Source organism: Diceros bicornis, chromosome 32 (genome assembly GCF_020826845.1).
Source record: "Diceros bicornis minor isolate mBicDic1 chromosome 32, mDicBic1.mat.cur, whole genome shotgun sequence".
NCBI lineage: Eukaryota > Metazoa > Chordata > Mammalia > Perissodactyla > Rhinocerotidae > Diceros > Diceros bicornis.
This window is the reverse complement of record NC_080771.1, coordinates 24,676,170-24,693,115: the sequence shown is the minus strand read 5'-3', so window position 1 is coordinate 24,693,115 and position 16,946 is coordinate 24,676,170. Positions and strand designations below refer to the sequence as shown.

At 42.4% G+C, this 16,946-nt stretch overlaps 1 protein-coding gene across 2 annotated transcripts in view; it reads left to right on the top strand.

The window, feature by feature from the left end:
- SF3B3 (splicing factor 3b subunit 3) overlaps positions 1-14,483 on the top strand; it is a 50,487-nt gene extending 36,004 nt beyond the window's left edge. For both annotated transcript variants that reach the window (XM_058528238.1, XM_058528239.1), the window contains exons 15-26: positions 526-669; positions 3,273-3,395; positions 4,111-4,265; positions 7,180-7,354; positions 8,386-8,591; positions 8,688-8,844; positions 10,392-10,517; positions 10,952-11,164; positions 11,720-11,818; positions 12,551-12,694; positions 13,323-13,427; positions 13,835-14,483. In XM_058528238.1, coding sequence (XP_058384221.1) covers positions 526-669; positions 3,273-3,395; positions 4,111-4,265; positions 7,180-7,354; positions 8,386-8,591; positions 8,688-8,844; positions 10,392-10,517; positions 10,952-11,164; positions 11,720-11,818; positions 12,551-12,694; positions 13,323-13,427; positions 13,835-13,975 — 1,788 coding nt within the window. In that variant the 3' untranslated portion in view covers positions 13,976-14,483. The remainder of the gene's footprint in view (positions 1-525; positions 670-3,272; positions 3,396-4,110; positions 4,266-7,179; positions 7,355-8,385; positions 8,592-8,687; positions 8,845-10,391; positions 10,518-10,951; positions 11,165-11,719; positions 11,819-12,550; positions 12,695-13,322; positions 13,428-13,834) is intronic.
- Positions 14,484-16,946: the final 2,463 nt, after the last annotated feature.

Below are 16,946 nucleotides of genomic sequence, written 5' to 3'. Positions count from 1 at the left end.
CACCCTCGACTTCAAGGATCTTCCAGTTGGAACTGAGCACCTGGCTCACTCCTCATGTCTGTCTCTGAGATCAGCGATACTGGACCCTGAAATCTACACCTGCTGCTTATCCTGATTGTCGTAGCAGCACTCCTCAGGAGTCTTCTGCAGTGCTTTCAAGATGCTGATCTGAGACTGCTAAATGCTCCTTTGGCTTAAGCCTTGACTCCCTTTTATAGTTAAAAACAAAAACCCAAGACTATTGGCAGAAAAGGACTGGTACTGGCTCCAAGGCCCTAGATGACTTTTAAGATGTGCTCTTTGCTTATCCACTTTTACAAAAAGAGGAAAGCATGATCATCTCCAGAGCTTATTCTAAGATTCAGTTTAACAAGTAACCCACTACCCATTTGGAACTCACCCCTGTCAGGTTTTCCCTGTTCACAAGAAAGATGTTCTTCACTCCTAGAATTAGATTTCTCTGGGTAGATTTTTTTCCAAAATCGGTCATTTCCCATGTTTTATTCTTTTCTCTTTTCCTCTTAGGACTGTTTGCAACCTCTGAGCATGCAGGCTCTCCCAGCCCAACCTGAGTCCTTATGTATTGTGGAAATGGGTGGGACTGAGAAGCAGGATGAGCTGGGTGAGAGGGGCTCTATTGGCTTCCTATACCTGAATATTGGGCTACAGGTAAGAGATCTGGAGGCTCGCATTGTTGTTAGGCTTTCTTTAGCTTTCAGGCACTCCTTTGTTCAGTATGGGCATTTTTTTGTGCCCATAGTTTCAGTTACCCACCTTATGAAAAGTGAGTGATGCTGCCCTGTATTCCACTTTTCTCAGCTCTAATTAGAACAAATCAGGTCTAGAAAAAGTATTTTCATAGAGTCTTTGATAAAAGTGCTTTGCGATCACTGCTCTGTGTCAGACCTAGTTGGGGTCCTCAAGAGTCACTTGTAGTTCTCGCAGTATGCAGCTTTTGAAACTAATGCCTGACAGTTCATAATGGGCTCCATTAGCAGTAAAGGACCCCTAGGTGTTCCCAGTTGTGAAAGCAGCTGAGTTCTTCATGGTATGAAAAGCAGGAACCTAAGGATCAGATAATGTCAGGGGTTTTGACTGTATACTTTTTATTTTCCTTAATGATTACTTACTCAAACATGTAAATAATCTAGCCCAGGTATTTTTTGCTTTTTAATTTTACTTCTTTTTTTTTTTATAATTTTATTTATTTATTTATTTTTCCCCCAAAGCCCCAGTAGATAGTTGTAGGTCATAGCTGCACATCCGTCTAGTTGCCGTATGTGGGACGCGGCCTCAGCGTGGCAGGACAAGCGATGCGTCGGTGCGCGCCCGGGATCCGAACCCTGGCCACCAGCAGCGAAGCGCGCGCACTTAACCGCTAAGCCACGGGGCCAGCCCTAATTTTACTTCTAATTTAGAAATTCTCAAACATGCACAGAAGTTAGAGAGACTCATGTAATGAGATATATACCCATCACCAGTTTTAACAGTTACCAACATTTTGCTATTCTTATTTTTTCTGTTCCTCTTCCTTTCTTTTTCCTGGAGTATTTTAAAGCAAATCCAAGGTGATATATTATTTCATCTATAAATTCTTGAGAATATGGCTCTAACAGATGTATGGGTTTTTTTTTTTAAGGTCTTAAATTATTTAACAATTCTTTAATATCATCTGATACCTTGTCCATGTTCCAGTTTTCCTTGTTTAGTTTTGTTTTTTTTTTCCCAAAAATGTTTATATTTGGTTCTACTCAGGATTCTACATAAACCTGTGCACAGTTTGCATCTGCTTGTTTTTTTAATGTTTCTTTTAATAACTTCCATCCCATTTAAAAATAATTAAGAAACCAGATAATTTGTCTTGTAGAATTTCCCATCTTCTGGATTTTTCAGTGTCGTTCCTTATGTGTTTAATGTTTCTCTATCTGTATTTCCTGTAAGCTAGTGGGTAGATCTAGGCTATGCTGTTCATTAAAAATATAATATAAGCCACACATGTAATTTAAATTTTCCAGTAGCCAGAAAAAAGGAACAGATGAAGTTAATTTTAATGTTTTAGTTAACTCAGTATGTCCATGTCATTTCAATTTATAATCAGTCTAAAAATTAAGATATTTTATGTTCTCTTTTTTCTTTTTAAATTAAATTTTGAAATCTGGTATTTTGTATTTTATACTTAACAGCACATCTCGATTCTGACTAGCCACGTATGGCTTGATGACTATGGTATTGGATAGCACAGACCAAGATGTTGATTAGATTCAGATTTAATTTTTTTGTGGGAGACAAGAATATTTTATAGGTGGTGCTATTTACTTTCTATTACATCACATCAGGAGGCATGTAATGTCTGGTTGTCCCACTTTTAGTGATCTTAGAATGTATCTATTCTAAATTATTTGTTTTAAACCTCCCCATCAACCTTAGTAACAGCCATATACACATTGCCTAGATTCATTATGTCATTGGGGGCTGTGAAATGATGGTTTTCTGTTTCATTCTTCATTTACTTAGCTGAAACTTTTCTGTAAAGACAAAATTTGCTTCATATCTTTGCTTATTTTGAAATACAATTCTTACAGGGAAAGGATAAATACTTCATTTTTTCCCCTTTCACCTATATTCAGAGTAAGGAGGTGGTGCCATAGCAATCTCCAATGAGGACTGGTGAAGTGGTTTTTTTTTTTTTTTTTTTTTAAATAATATTATGAACTTGCAGATTTTTTATATATTTGAGCTTCAGACTATTGCAATCTTTTTTGGATGCTAAATTGCCTCATTTTAGATGAGTGGGAATTTCCCTTTGAAGTTGGCTCCTTTGTCCTTTTAACATGACCCCACTATCTTGGGGGTTTCCTTCCCTTCTGGCACAACAAAGTGACCCACACACAGCTGTAACATTCTGCTCTAGACCTGAATTAGCCATTTCTCTTAGAAGTCTTATTCTTGTTAGGGGAAATCATATTTAAAGAACACAGTAGGCCTGGTTATTTTTAACTGCATATATTTTAAAATTTAAAGAAGAGTTTAACATACACAGTAAAAAAATTTTGATGGATATGCAGTGAAAAATACGTGTGCTTTTCACTTAGTAAATGCTCAATAACTGTTTGAGTGAGTGATTTAGTGAGAGAATGAATGAATGGCTGGCTGATTATTAGGATATTCTTTAAACTACCAAGTCATTTCCTTCCATCTGCTCTGAACTTATAAAGTAGCCAAGGGAGCTTCTGTCATGGGTAGGCTTCACCTACTTCTCTCCTTTTTACTAGAACGGTGTGCTGCTGAGAACTGTCTTGGACCCTGTCACTGGAGATCTGTCTGACACCCGCACTAGGTACCTGGGGTCCCGTCCTGTGAAACTCTTCCGTGTCCGGATGCAAGGCCAGGAGGCAGTAAGTAATGAAAGGGGGCAGGCAGCATGTTCAGATGTTAGTGGCATCAGCTGAGAAAAATCCCCTTGGTGTAAGCTTTGCTGTCATTAATTTGTCAGTATATAGTTAGTTTGACATTAACTATATCTTGATTAGTTTCTTTCATGTGGGAAGTCTTGAGCCCTTAATCCAGAGCTTCTTAACTGGAGGTTCCATGGCACTGTGCCATGGGTTAGAATATTGATCCCTTCAGCCCTCAGGCTGGGCAAATGGAGCACAGACTGCGAGTTAGCTGGAAACCTTCCATCTAGGGAACCACTACCCATGAGTAACCTTGTATTAATATCATGGTTTACCATGTAATGTGAAAGGGGTTGGGAAACATGGTGTCCTTTGTAGCTTAGAATATTAATGTTGCTGGGTGTTGTGCTAGTTCTTGTTACTGCATTTAATCCTTGTAACTATCTGGTTTTTTGGTGTTCTCATTTTACATATGTGGAAACTGAGACTCAGAGATTGAGTGATTAGTCTAGGTCATATGGCTAATAGCCCATGCTTTTAGAAATACTAAGTCATACTGCCTCTTCTTTAGGTATCTTTTTCTTAAGGTAACCTTTTAGGTTTCTAAAATACCTTGGGATATTCAGTATACTGAAATTTGGGGGTGGCGTGTTTCGTCAGTGTACCATGTTTGAGGTTTTTCCCAAGCTTATTGGAGGTGTTTTTCTTCCCTCAGGTATTGGCCATGTCTAGCCGCTCATGGTTGAGCTATTCTTACCAATCTCGTTTCCATCTCACCCCCCTGTCTTATGAGACCCTGGAATTTGCGTCTGGCTTTGCCTCTGAACAATGTCCTGAGGGCATCGTGGCCATCTCCACTAATACCCTGAGGTGAGAGAGTCCCACAGTTTGAAGCCCAACGGGAAGCCTTTCTGCCAAGGGGTTGGACTGTGGTTTTGCCAGAGCATTGGAAAAAGTTATGAAGAGATGGTAGGGAGCCAATGCTTCACCATGGGACTAGTGTGTTGCAATTCAACCTTCATTTGACTCAAGAGTTAAGTACCTGTTAGCCAAGTTTCTGTGTTTGGAGTTTTGGTGTCTGTTTAGACTTTCAGGGCCAAGTTTTAATACTTAGCAGTGCAGTTCAATATCCTTGAGATTTCAGATGCTTGTTTTTCAGGGCAATGCCATTGAATTAGTTTTAGAGCAGGCATTGGATCACTGATAACGTCCTCCCTCGGTGTTGTCATTTGCAGTGTTCCGTCTTAAGTTTTAACCTCAGTATAAATTATTTAGGCCTTTTGCAAGTTGGCAGACTACTGTTTATGCTGATAATGTTGGAGAGTGAGCACTATTTATATTGCAAGATGGAAAATAATCTATTCAGTTTGACTTTCTCAAGTTTGGGGTGTTTTTTGTTTATTTATTTATTTATTTTAACCTTTTAACGCTACCCATGTTGTTCATGTCCTGGTTATAACTTGGCTATTCGCAATGGAATTATAGCCTCTTGATATACGAATCACCATTTATCAAGTGAACTCCCACATTTCTTTGCAACAGCTTTCAGGATCTTTTCATAGTCATCGTTCTCTCTCTTTCTAACTGTCAGCACCTTTATAAACCTTCTACTCCAGAATTGCTCTCCCTGCATTCCTCCATACATCCCTTCGTGGTATTTTGTTTGTGCACCTTGGAATGCTTCCCACACATATCTCTGCCTGTGAACATTCCATGTACAAGTTTTTGTGTGGGCATATATTTTCATTTTTCTTCAGCATATACCTGTTAAGAGTGGAATTGCTGGGTCAGATGGTAACTCTGTCTTTAACTTTTTGAGGAACTGTCAGACTGCTTTCCAAAGGGACTGCACCATTTTACCTTCCCACCGTCAAGGTACGAAGGTTCCAATTTCTTGACATCCTCGTCAACGCTTATTATTATCTGACTTTTTGATTCTAGCTGTCCTGGTGAGTGTGAAGTGGCATCTCATTGTGGTTTAGATTTGCATTTCTTTGATGGTTAATGACATTGAGCATCTTTTCATGTGCTTATTGACTATTTATTCTTCTTTGGAGTAATGTCTCTTCAGATCCTTTGCCCATTTTTTCAATTGGTTCATTGTCTTTTTATTATTATAAGATTTTTTTATATGATCTTGATACAACTCCTTATCAGATAATATCATTTGCAGATATTTTCTCCCATTCTGTGGGTTGTCTTTTTACTTTCTTGATGATGTCCTTTGGCACACAAAAGGCTAATTATTTTTTAAAGAATTATATTTTTAAAAAATCCATATGAGAACTGCCTGAAGTCATCTTGGGTATCACCAATGGTATATGCCCCTCTTTTACAAACACTGGCTAGCCTCATATTTTCCAAAGAAGAATACAACATGGGAGCATCTGTGCTCCCTTCCATGTTGTGTATATCCCTGAGGGTAAGTGTTCCCTCTGCCTAAAGTCTGCCTGTTGGTGTGGTAAGGTGCCTTTATGAAAACAGGTCAGTGTGTGGGTTGGACCAGAAGAATCAAAACTGTAGGATTAGTGGTTGTGGTTTTTGTTTTCTCTATGCCATTGTAATTTTTTTCTTGCAGAATGACAATTTTTTATGTGTAAATGGTTAATTTCATTACTCAGGTGTTTGTAAAATACTTGATTTAATGTCTCCAAATAAAGGAACATGCTAATTACTCACTGAGAGTATTTGGATATCCATGGGAGTGGGAATGCTGTTAATCATAGTGTATCAGAAAATGTTCTGTTTTTTTCTTTCCTTTTTTTTGTGTGAGAAAGATCAGCTCTGAGCTGAAATCCATGCCAATCCTCCTCTTTTTGCTGAAGAAGACTGGCCCTGGGCTAACATCTGTGCCTATCTTCCTCCACTTTATATGGGATGCCGCCACAGCATGGCCTGACAAGCAGTGCATTGGTGCGCGCCTGGGATCCGAACCTGGGCCGCCAGCAGCAGAGTGCTAGCACTTAAGTGCCACGCCACGGGGCCGGCCCCAGAAAATGTTCTGTTTTTTTATTGTACTCTTTTTTTATGTGATTCTGAATTGGCTCTTCTTTCTTTCAGCACTTTGAAATGGTTTTCTGCTGTCTTCCATTTTTGTTTTTTAGGTCTGCTGTCAGATTGTGTATGATCTGTATAGAATATTTGAACTACAAATAAAACTCCGTCATTAGAGATCAAGTGACTATATTTTTAAGAGTACCTGGGTTCTGCTCATTTTGCACATAGTTTGGCTTCAGCACATCTCTATGTCCCATTTGACAAAAGTTGTAGGTCCCCTACTTGCTATCTCTTTCTACGTTGTTGTGGATTTCCTAAAGCATAGGTGATTTTCATTCAGGAGGGCATCTACTTTATTTTATGAAACACAATCAGCACTAATACTGTATATGGTTAGGTAATTGCAGTGCTTCACAACAAATTTGGAATTGGTGCTCTTTATTTCAGGGTTTGTCAGTAAAAATCAAGAGGAAAATTTTAACTTTTCACTATCACATCATCAGAGTGATGAAAAATTCCTTTGAGGGTTCTATTGTAGATTTCACTGGTGAAAACGAGAAGCGCCATCAACAGTGGTGGGCTGTTGCTAAAGTGGAAGGCCCTTTTGGATCCCCTTGTCTCCTATGCAGAATCTTCTAGATTAGAAGGCTGTTGTTTCATGTTGCCTAATGCCAACGTTAGAGCTCTAGGGATTGATGTGTTTGCTGTGACTGTTCATGGACCATTTTAGCACCAGTTTCTAGGTCCTGAGTGAGTGACCTATTAACTCCCTTGCCTGTTACCATAGGATTTTGGCGTTGGAGAAGCTAGGTGCTGTCTTCAATCAAGTAGCCTTTCCACTGCAGTACACCCCTAGGAAATTTGTCATCCACCCTGAGAGTAACAACCTTATCATCATTGAGACTGACCACAATGCCTACACTGAGGCCACAAAAGCTCAGAGGAAGCAGCAGATGGCAGAGGTAATGAGATTAGACCTTCAGGGTTCAATTAAAAGGCATTTGTGTGAAATTGTGTTGAAAAGTTTAAATCCCTGTAATTGTTGGTTGTATTGTTTGTTACATTTAAAGGTCCAGGCTCTTTTCAGGTCCTTCAAACCTGAAAGCCCTCTGCCAGAGTCCTTGGTTTTAGAGGCTTTCTTGTGACTCAAGACTAATACACTGGCCTGGGTTTTTTCAGTATTCAGCTCCCTCTCTGGAACAGAGTTCTTCAGTCCTTGAGGTTCCAAAACAGTCTATGATATGTTTCCTGGATTCAGGCCCAAAGGAGACAACTTTCACATTCCCCGCAACACCAGCCCCTTCCGGAAATCATTTCCCAGCAAAAAACAAATAGCCCCAACTGTGTAAAACTGTATCTGGCCTGGAAGAGAGGAGACAAGTAATCTTAGCAAGGGAAATCAGGTGGATTAGGTAGAGAAATGGTGTTTTCATTTTCATGTTTCTCAGACCACTAGTCAAGTATTCGCCACAGCTGATGTTAGTTCTTTTGGCATTAAAAAAAGAAGTACCTGGGGCCAGCCCGGTGGCGCAAGCGGTTGGGTGCGCACGTTCCGCTGCGGCGGCCTGGGGTTCGCCGGTTCGGATCCCGGGTGCGCACCGACGCACCCCTTGTTAGGCCATGCTGTGGCAGCGTCCCATATAAAGTGGAGGAAGATGGGCATGGATGTTAGCCCAGGGCCAGTCTTCCTCAGCAAAAAAGAGGAGGATTGGCATTGAATGTTAGCTCAGGGCTGGTCCTCCTCACAAAAAAAAAAAAAGAAGCACCTGGTTTCCCTTTTAGTGATCTTCCCTCTTCCCCTTATCTATACATCTCTCCCTTTAATCTTTAATCTTATTTTAATCTTCATTTTGGGAAATCCTGGTTTGTGTCCTTAGACTTTGCTGCTTTATATATTATCAACTCTCCCTGGAGGTGTTATTGTTACTTGTCCACTTCTCACCCAGCACCCGGCTCTGAATATACCAACTCTTCCTTGGCCTTTTGGATTTAGGAAATGGTGGAAGCAGCAGGGGAGGATGAGCGGGAGCTGGCCGCAGAGATGGCGGCAGCATTCCTCAATGAAAACCTCCCTGAATCCATTTTTGGAGCTCCTAAGGCTGGCAATGGGCAATGGGCCTCTGTGATCCGAGTGATGAATCCTATTCAGGGGAACACACTGGACCTTGTCCAGCTGGAACAGAATGAGGCCGCTTTTAGGTAAGGAGCCCAGGACATCCACGGTTTTGGAGGCTGGAATGAGAATTCTCTGGGCTGTGACTAATGCCTGACTCCTGCTTCTTTCTCTGTATGCAGTGTGGCCGTGTGCAGATTCTCCAACACTGGTGATGATTGGTATGTGTTGGTGGGCGTGGCCAAAGACCTGATACTGAACCCTCGATCTGTAGCAGGGGGCTTTGTCTATACCTACAAGCTTGTGAACAATGGGGAAAAACTGGAGTTTTTGCACAAGGTAGGAACCAGCCAGTGGTCCTCCTGAATCTTAGGTCCTACTAGACTCTCTCACTTTTGCTTAAGTTGTGGGTCAGGTCTTCTGGTGACCATTTTGAAAGCCAGCTCATTGATTCTGATCCGTCTCTTGGTGGCACATGGAAAATGCTGGGGCTTTCGTGCTCCAGTGATGCTCCCGTGCCTGCGAGTCTCACAGGAAGCCTGTGTGCTAACCACCCACAATGGGGAAATAGATGCACACTGAATTGGACCCTTGCTTATAGTCTTACTGAGCAGGCAGTAATTTGTGACCAAAATACAGCAGTTTTAAAGAATTGATACTCTCTGTGGAGTTACTGTTTAATTGTTAACGTAGTGTCCCTTTGGAAAGATGAAAAATGTTCTGGGGATGGATGGTGGTGATGGTCACATAACGGTGTGAATATACTTAATGCCACTGAATTGTGTACTTAAAAATGGTTAAAATGGTAAATTTTATGTTATGTATACAGTCATGTCACTTAATGACGGGGATACTTTTCTGAGAAATGCATCGTTAGGCGATGTTGTCGTGGTGCTAACATCATAGAGTGTACTTACACAAACCTAGATGGTATAGCCTACTACACACTGAGGCTATATGGTACTAATCTTATGGGCCCACCATCATATATGCAGTCTGTCATCGACCAAAACATTTGGTCACTTGTCACTAGCACTCCTTTCCCATCTCTCTATAAACTGCAGTCATCTCTCAGATATTGAGGCTTCACTATTAGTTAATAGTGCCTATTGAGGGCCGGCTCCGTGGCTTAGCGGTTAAGCGTGCGCGCTCTGATGCTGGCGGCCCGGGTTCGGATCCCGGGCACGCCCCAAGGCACCACTTCTCCGTCCAACCCGAGGCCGAGTCCCACGTACAGCAACTAGAAGGATGTGAACCTATGACATACAACTATCTACTGGGGCTTTGAGGGGAAAAAAATGAATAAATAAAATCTTTAAAAAAAAAAAAAAAAGGGGGCCGGCCCGGTGGCGCAAGCGGTTAAGTGCGCGCGCTCCGCTGCGGCGGCCCGGGGTTCGCTGGTTCGGATCCCGGGCGCGCACCGACGCACTGCTTGGTAAGCCATGCTGTGGCGGCGTCCCATATAAAGTGGAGGAAGATAGGCACAGATGTTAGCCCAGGGCCGTCTTCCTCAGCAAAAAAAAGGAGGATTGGCGGATGTTAGCTCAGGGCTGATCTCCTCACAAAAAAAAAAAAAAAAAAAAAAAAAATAGTGCCTATTGAATTAGCATGGGCTCTGAGGCAGCGTTTGTCAGGCACCAGGATTTCTCACTTATAGCACTGATCCATTTTCTGGGTGAAATGCAGCATGTAGGACCTGTTTACCCAAACATCCTATTTCATAGATACTGTTGTATGTGTGGTTTATTTCTCTGATGAGCAAAAGAGTATCACTTGCTGTCTGTCTTCCTGACAGATGCCTGTAGAAGGCATTTTGGGTTGAAGGAGTGGGGCTAGCGTATGGCTTTTTGTTGTAATAGCTGCGTTACCTGCTTTTCCTCTCACAGACTCCCGTGGAAGAAGTCCCTGCTGCCATTGCGCCTTTCCAGGGCAGGGTGTTGATTGGTGTGGGAAAGCTTCTGCGAGTCTATGACCTGGGAAAGAAGAAGTTACTCCGAAAGTGTGAGAACAAGGTAAATATGCTGGCATAGGACCCCAGATCTAGCTAGTGAGGAAGGAGGAGACATTGGTGGGGTGGTGGACAATAACTGTTAAAATCATATGTCTTTATTAGGACCTTGTTGTAGTCCTCCAATTTCAGCCTCAAAATTAGGCCCTGAGACTTGAGAAGGGCAGGAGTAGGTGGGTTTCTTGACTTCAAAATAAGAAGTAGATTTCTGTCTTGCTTGCTTCTATAAGGAATTTAACTGTGAGAATTAGGCATATATTTCCACTATATTAAAACCAGTTGGCTCTTTTTCCTGCCTTGTAGGAATTTATTGCTGACTGCCGTTCTTTGATGTGTGCCATTCTACAGACCCTATGTATGTTGCAGTCAGGGAAAGCTGAACTTTCTGTGGGTTCTGAACCCCAAGGTTACTTCCATTGCTGTCCTTGTTTTTCCCAGCATATCGCGAATTACATCTCTGGGATCCAGACTATTGGACATAGGGTAATCGTGTCTGATGTCCAAGAAAGTTTCATCTGGGTTCGCTACAAACGTAATGAAAACCAGCTCATCATCTTTGCTGATGATACCTACCCCCGATGGGTCACTACAGCTAGCCTCCTCGATTATGACACTGTGGCTGGGGCAGACAAATTTGGCAACATTTGTGTGGTAAGTTGATGTTTACTTGGGTTTTAGTAATGTGTAGAAAGTCTGGCCCAGGTTGTGGTAAAGCCGAGGACCCAGGACTATGGAAAGTAAAAATAGGTATAAAATCCAGTCCTACTAAGTAAGGCCAGCTGTAAAAAGAAAAGTTTGCATTCTTTAAGCCTTCTTACCAGTCTTTTAGATTCTTTTCCCCCAGTTCACCTCCCTTCTCCCCATGGAAAATGATTTAATAATGATAGGTCTAGTTTGAGCTAATGACTAGTATTTATTTTCACTTTTTGCCACAATTTTGGCTTATCTTTTTAAGCTCAGTCTAACTTTGTCTGTTTATGTTCTTTGGTCTTTGGTTTTTGCTCTTGCTGTGTTATATCCTTGTTCATGGGTTGATTGAGTTTCTCACTCCTCGGACACCAGAACAGGTGCAGGAGACTTGGGCTTAGGCATCTGCTAAAGGTGGTGTCCCTAAGCTTGCTGGCAAGGACTTGGGGCAAACGTGTTGTTTGGTGACCCAGGTGAGTAGGTGTAGGACCCAGCCCTGTGATTTCTGTCACCTTGTAGGTAAGGCTCCCACCTAACACCAATGACGAAGTGGACGAGGATCCCACAGGAAACAAAGCCCTGTGGGACCGGGGCTTGCTCAACGGAGCGTCTCAGAAGGTAAGGTTGCAGAAGGGGCCCCAAAGGAGAGGCACCAGCTTGTGTAGTACATTCCCCATGACCTTCACTGAGGAAACATTTTTTTAGTTAATTATTCACAGGGCACATCACTATGCCGAGTGCTCTCCCACATATGGAAATCCCTGAGCTGATAGTACATAGCCTGTGACGGATGGACACTGGCTTTGATGTAAGGTGACCAAGTCACTATCCCATTTTTATGACTCAATAGAAGAGACATTTTTCTGAGACATTTTAGCAGTATAAAATCTCTTTGGAGCGTAATGAGTTCCTTGGAAAAGATGTTTGCACAGGTTCATTCTTGATACTAACCAGCTCTTCTCAGAGCTGTGTCCTGGGCTTTACTTTTCTCCTCTAAGCCTGTACTTCTCTAGTAGAGCATCTCTGGACTTTTAAAAACAGATTCATTTTAGAGGGCAAGCCTAGCAATGGCTGTTTTTTATAGTTTTCCCTGGTTTCCTTTTTTTTATTGCAAACTTGATAATGTAATTTTTTTCAATTGAATTATTTATCAAGGTTGATCTAACTTCATATTTGTGCGAGCATTAAGCTCTAAGTAAATGTTAACATTTTGAGGTATTTTTAAGTTTTAGTAATTTTTGGATTTTAAAAGATGGTGAAATCTGCACTTTAGAGGCACTGCCTAATCTTGGGAATCTAGAACAGGCTCCTGAGGGCCCACACAGTTACTTGTCTGTTTTTTACTTGCAGGCAGAGGTGATCATGAACTATCACGTTGGGGAGACAGTGCTGTCTTTACAGAAGACCACTCTGATCCCCGGAGGCTCAGAATCGCTTGTCTATACCACTTTGTCAGGAGGAATTGGTATCCTTGTCCCGTTCACATCCCATGAGGTAAAATCTCTCACACTGCTCTGGCCTTTGCCTTCCTAAGGTTGTTTCTTGGTGCTAAATCTGCCTTAGAGGCAAATCCATTTGTCCCCATCTGCAATTAGGAGTGTTCTGGAAATTTTATAAGGTGACAGAAGTGCCTGGGGAGATAAGAATCCTGATTTTTTTTCCTTGGGGAGAGCCATTTTTTTTTTTATACTGTAACAGGTTTGGTTCAGTTCTAGTGTGGGTATAGGGTTAGTCAGACCAAAGCCCCAGAACCAAACCCCACAGACTAGGAATGATGAGATGATGTGGACTGGGGCACTTATTGCCTCCTAGAGTTAAGTCTAGGATTGGCTAAATTTGGTTTATGTCATTCCAGCCAAGGAAGCTGGGATCAGGAATCCGATTTCACAAACCACTCTTTACATAAGGTATTCTGCAAATACAGGGGAGTTTTCTTTCAGGTTTTAGCTATCTTGTTGTAGCATGAAAACCTGTGGTCATCAAAGGAGTGACTGGATATTTAACATCTGTTTGTGCGGTAAAAATCAATGGCGTATCTGTTCATTGTGCTCCTGGAAACCATAGACTGGTAGTTGAAATCACTTTTTTCTTTTAGTGACCGATTCTTTGTTTCTTCTTCCAGGACCATGACTTCTTCCAGCATGTGGAGATGCATCTACGGTCTGAGCATCCCCCTCTCTGTGGGCGAGACCACCTCAGCTTTCGTTCCTATTACTTTCCTGTTAAGGTAGGTCTTTGTTGGAAATCTGGGTTGAAAAGGGAGATCCTCAGCCCACTTAAGTCATCTTTTCTCTGGGCCTCCTTCCGTCCGTTAAAAATCAGAACAGTCCTGAATGAAGGAACATCAAGGGAGTGGCTTGATGGAGGCAGTAATGAGGGAGAGGAATGGTTAGTGATATTCAGAGACCTCTCCCTTTAGGGCAGACCACAGCCAGAGAAAAAGCTTCACCCAGTTTTGCTAATCTGAGCTCTGGCTACTAAGGATCAGCTTAGAATAGTCTTCCTCGCTCTGTAAATGGCGTTCAGGTGTCTGAGGGAGAATAAAAAGCTTTCCTTGCAGCTGCTGCTTTAGCGTGTGCCATTTTCTTTGGGCATCTGACCTTTTTCTTTGTCTCTCATTTTTCCATGTCTTAGAATGTGATTGATGGAGACCTCTGTGAGCAGTTCAACTCCATGGAGCCCAACAAACAGAAGAATGTCTCTGAAGAACTGGACCGAACCCCACCTGAGGTGTCCAAGAAGCTTGAGGACATCCGGACCCGCTATGCCTTCTGAGCCCTTCCTTTTCCTGTGGGGCTTGTCAGAGACTCTGTTTTGTTTCCTCTACCACCTGGCTTTGAACCCATATGGCAGAAGAAGCGTGGATGGATAATTAAGACTTTGCAATATTAAAGCTAATAGCTCTTTCCCATCTACTCTTCACCTGGAGTGACTGGTTTCCCCTGAAATTGGCATTGAGATTTGCTATGTTTCTCCCTGCCTGGTACATAATATATTGCCCCCAGGTTCTGGTGTGGAATATGATCCCCGCCGCTGCTGCCCCTGCCCCCCCCCCCCCCATTCCCCAAAGCTTTCCCTGAATTGATATTTCTGGCTTTCTTGTCTACTTTTGTACACACCCTTAATTTTTAACTGGTTTTCCTGTAAATATAGTTTTGTACAATGTTATCTTTGTGGGAGGGAGGGAGGCAAGCTGAGGTGGAGACCAGGTTGGATATAGTATAACTCCTGAGTTGTATACCTCTGGAACCTAACCAGAAATACAAACCGAGTTTTAAAGGTCGTTTGTGTCTACGTGTCTTTTCTGGGGATGAGCATTTAGGTGGGAGATTTGAGCCCCAGTTGGAGCAGGAAGAACTGAGTATCCTTCTTCCTTCCAGCTACCTACTTGGACTTACTGGCACCCTGTGGCCTCATGCTCCAGCTCTGTGATGGTTTTTTTGGCTTTTTGTAGTCCTTTATGCTATGTAGATGATCTTGGGCTCGATAATAACCATGTGATCATCCATACCTTGTCACGTTGGATGTTGAGGAAGAGCGGCTGATTTCTTTGTTGCAGCTTTATTCTACTTTGAGGTCTTAGAGTAAAGGATTGGGCATGAATTCCAGTTGGGTAGTCTCTTAACAGGTGCTTCCTTTACTTCTACAGCTCCTGAAATGATTGTTTGCCATATGGCTACTAGGAAGGATCAGTAAGTACAGAAGAACCCAGATACTAACCTGTCCTTGGGAACAAAGTCAGTATATGTGGTCCCAGTTTAAAGGCACATGGGTAACCAGGGGGAGCCTGTCTGCAGCAGACGTCTTAGCTGGGCTCTGGAGAGCCTTTGGGGTATGAGGAGGCAGCACTGGTAGCCTGTCAGCTAGAAGTGACCAAGTCTCAGAAGCATTCCAGCCCACACCTGAGAATTCAGCCTTCCTCCTCCTGCCCAGCTGTAGGGAGCCTTAATCTTCCAGGCAGTCCCTCAGCTTCATGGAACCTGGAGAGACCTGAGCTCACTGCTCTTCTCAGTACTTCACAAAGGAAAACGTTCTTTGGTGTGCATGTGCTCAGCCACTTCCGTTGAGCAGATTCTCTGTGGCTAGCACTGGGTTAGAATCAAGAATGGAGGTGATCAGACACAATCTTTGGTCCCAAACAGCCCATAATCCAGTACAGAGAGAGTTCCTGATGCTATCCCCAACTATGTGTTGCTTTAATCATGACTTGTTTTTAGATTAGTCAACAGAGACCTAGGTTTTACCAGGAATTGAATCCCTAAATAACACTTTTCTTTCTCCCTGAGTTCATGGATTCACATAGTGCTTTTGAATTACATTTGTACAGCCTAATTCCAGGGCCCATTTTTCCTGTGGCTGGCCCCCACCTAAACACATTCCATTTAGTCAGATTGTATGATGTTGACATGCAGTAGTCTGAGAAACTCAGCATAGATGTTTGAGCAGTAGCTCCTTGCTCCTACCCCCTTTCCTGAAATACTTGTTCCTACGGTAGTAGGGGGATTATGTAAGAAAGGAAAACTTGATCTCTGTATAGAATTAGGAATTGTCACCATTTCTTTTTTTTTTTGATGATATAGACAACGGTTTATTAGTCACATAATCAGCCCAAGGGAGGAGGACACTGCATGCCATGCAAGGCCACATGGGGGTTGCATTCAGGAACCCAGGAAACAACTATGGCTTGTGGGAGGCAGGCTTTGTAGTATCAAAAGGATGAGGTGCCTCCTGGTTCCTGTGGGAGGAAGTGATTGGCTTGTTTGGGTAAATCCATGGACTGGCAGGGAACTGAACCTGCTGCCCAGAGGTGAGCAGGAACTGTGCTGGTCCTTTGATAAGGAGGGTTGTTCAGCTAGGGAACCTTATCCATAAGAGCAGAGTGAGGAGGGCAACTTGAGGTTAGGCCATTTGAAGCCCGTCTCATTTTATAGCATATAATATTGAACCTTACTTTTAAATCTTATACAGCAAATGGGAATGTATGGTCATCTGATTATTGCCCCACTGGAGAGCTACAGGAAGGCCAGGCAAGGGTGGATTTCATGTTGGATTATCTTATGCTTCCAGTGTATTATAAGATTCTCTCCTTTTCCATTCCTCTATTACCCAAAGCCCAGGGAAAATGAAACAAACTCAGTGGGATTGTCATAGAAATGTGGGTGCATATTGCAAAAGGTTATGTGATAGATGACAGCAAATCTTGAACTAATACTCGGAGCATTGTGCTAAGCACAGTGAGAAATTCACAGGGTCTGCCCAGGTGAACTTGACATTCTAGTAGGGGGAGAGAAAGCTTACACATGGGAAACAATCAGCCAAAATGTGTTTGTAGTAGAAAAAGAACTAGAATCAGGCAACATGTTTGATCCTGGCTTGTCCGAGTAACAGCTGAGTGAATTTGGGCAAGCCATTTAAAACTTCTGAGCCTTGGTTCCCCCATTTGTAGACAGTTAAGGGAGAGATATAATGTAAGCTGCACAAAAGTCCCTAAATATGTTGCCCAACCTTGTTTGAAATAGCATTTTGATTCCTAAGAATCCCAACATTTATCAAAAAGTCCAAGTTACCCTGTGTCTCTTGGGAGTATAAATTTTATTTTTTTCTCAAATTTTCCTAATTGTGAAAATCATCCCTTAGGCCACTTAATAAAAATAGAGATTCCTAGGCATCTCCCTGTGAAGATTCTGAAACACTAAGTCTGGAATGGGAACTTACAGTAAGTCTAGACATAGACTCATAAGGCTTG